The sequence below is a fragment of the Pygoscelis adeliae genome, unplaced genomic scaffold (genome assembly GCF_000699105.1).
Source record: "Pygoscelis adeliae isolate BGI_AS28 unplaced genomic scaffold, ASM69910v1 Scaffold63, whole genome shotgun sequence".
Taxonomy (NCBI): domain Eukaryota; kingdom Metazoa; phylum Chordata; class Aves; order Sphenisciformes; family Spheniscidae; genus Pygoscelis; species Pygoscelis adeliae.
In genome coordinates this window covers 1,651,753-1,653,875 of record NW_008824414.1, presented here as the reverse complement: position 1 = coordinate 1,653,875, position 2,123 = coordinate 1,651,753, and the positions used below count along the sequence as shown (strand labels likewise).

The 2,123-nt window shown below is 42.4% G+C and overlaps 1 protein-coding gene across 1 annotated transcript in view; it reads left to right on the top strand.

Annotated features, from left to right (window-relative positions):
• TRAF3IP1 (TNF receptor-associated factor 3 interacting protein 1) overlaps nt 1-2,123 on the top strand; it is a 58,777-nt gene that overhangs the window by 11,563 nt on the left and 45,091 nt on the right. The window contains exon 3 of the mRNA XM_009320839.1: nt 684-752. Within this exon, the coding sequence (XP_009319114.1) occupies nt 684-752 (69 nt within the window). The remainder of the gene's footprint in view (nt 1-683; nt 753-2,123) is intronic.

The following is a 2,123-nucleotide window of genomic DNA, read 5'->3' as shown; positions in this document are numbered from 1 at the left end:
GGGGGGGGGCTCTACCGGGGGGACACCCGGGGCTCTAAGCGGTCCCTCGCCCGGGAGTGGGGACCCCGTCACCTTTCCTGGGCCCCGGGGCCTGCGCAGGGCTGGGTGGCGCAGGCAGGTCACTGCTGCAGGGGGTATGCTCGGAGTAGCAAGTGAATCTCAGGGGTTTTAGAGTAGTAAGTAAATCTCAGGGTTTTTAGGGTGGCTGGTGGTGGTTAAGACCAGACAAGGGGTCTGACTTCTTACCTCAGGCTTTCCTGAAACCTGCTAGTAGGTTGTTTTTCCACCTCCCATTTAAAAAAAAGAAGTCTTAATTTTTATATTCACCTAGCTGCTGCTTTTATATATAGTCACATGTAAAGAAGTCAATAAGGAATAACGCAGAGCCACATTTAAAATGCATATGCTGGTGTTTATGTTGTGAATCTCCCAGATTCACCAACCATCAAGGTTAAAGATGGAATTAAATAGGAAGGGAGGCCTGAGCCGTAAGCAAGGATTACGTCTCATTGTTCCAGACCATGTTCAGAGGCACAGCAGGCCTCTGAACCTGCTCTAGAAATAGTTCTAAACGAGGTATCATCTCTGAAAGCAAATAAGGCCGTTGTATTTCCTATTGCCACAAAAGCTATATTGAACAGAGGCCTTCAAGTGTTCTTAACTTCTTTTCTTCTGTTTTGAAGGTAATTAGAGTGACAGGTTTTATGAAAGGACTTTACACAGATTTCGAATTGAAATCAGATAATGTTAAGGTGGGTATGAAACTTCCTTATTTATTTACCTGTAATATTCGTATTCTTTGAAACTTGCCACAAGGTACTTTTGGTCTTTTCTCATTCAACATCAAGGAGCTGTCTTTAGTTTTGTGAAGAAACTGTAAAAGCTATTGCCTGTTCGTTATATTATGCATGGGGTGAACACCTATAGATTGCATTTGTGGATGTGACACAAACAAGCTGTTGTGTGTAAAGAACTGTTTCTGTAAAGAACTCAAAACAGTGAGGGTTAATCTACGACCAGGTCTAGGTTTCCAAAATACTGTTGTGTTACTGATGAAAAGAATCATTATGTAGAAAGATTGCCTTAAAGTAGTTAGGCATTGGTAATAAATCACAAATACTAGAAATCCACACACAGCTTTTTAAGGAGTCTTGTGGTCTCTCAATGGAATGTATGGTTTTATATTTATTGCTTTATATACGTGTGTGTATATACACACACATATATATACTGTATACAGATATACAGTAAATATTCTTGCTTAATATCCCAGGACTTGCTGAGGCATTCGTCTAGTATATGCGTTCCACAGTAGGTTTATTACAGTATGCAAATGGCTAATTACTGAAAGAGGAGGTTAATGTTATTACTGAAAAATGGTTTTCTTAAGTACAAGGGTGACTTTAGTCTCTGTTTGCTGCTCTTCTGTTGTCTGCCTCTTTGCTGAGCTGATGCTGACTTCAGCTACCAACTTGATTAGAAACTTTGGTTGCTTATTCATGGCAAATAAGGCAGTGTTTGTATGTTCCTAGTTAGACAGCTGCATCTGTTGGTGATTGTTTAACATAGCAACTGAAAGTATAATACAGCCAGTTGCATGGATGTTTTGTGCACTTCTTGCAGGTAATTATTGATCTGATACGTACGTTTATTTCTGTGACTGTTCTTATTGTTGTTGGGATAACTAAAATCTAAATTAGTTATACAATGGATTGTTGGTTTTGTTGGTACTGTCCCTGGTGAGGAGAGGCAGTGGGATGGCTCTGTATGTTGCGGAGTGTTTCGATTGTCTAGAGCTCAACGATTGTGATGATGATACGGTCGAGTGTTTATGGGTAAGGATGAGGGGGAAGGCCAGCGAGGCAGATATCCTGCTGGGAGTCTGTTATAGATCACCCAACCAGGATGAAGAGGCGGATGAAGCATTCTACAAGCGGCTGGCAGAAGTCTCACAATCACTAGCCCTTGTTCTCGTGGGGACTTCAACTTCCCAGGCCTCTGCTGGAAATACAACACGGCAGAGAGGAAGCAGTCTATGAGGTTCCTGGAGTGTGTGTAAGACAACTTCCTGACACAGCTGGTAAGTGAGCCTACCAGGGGAGGTGCCTCGCTCGACCTGCTGT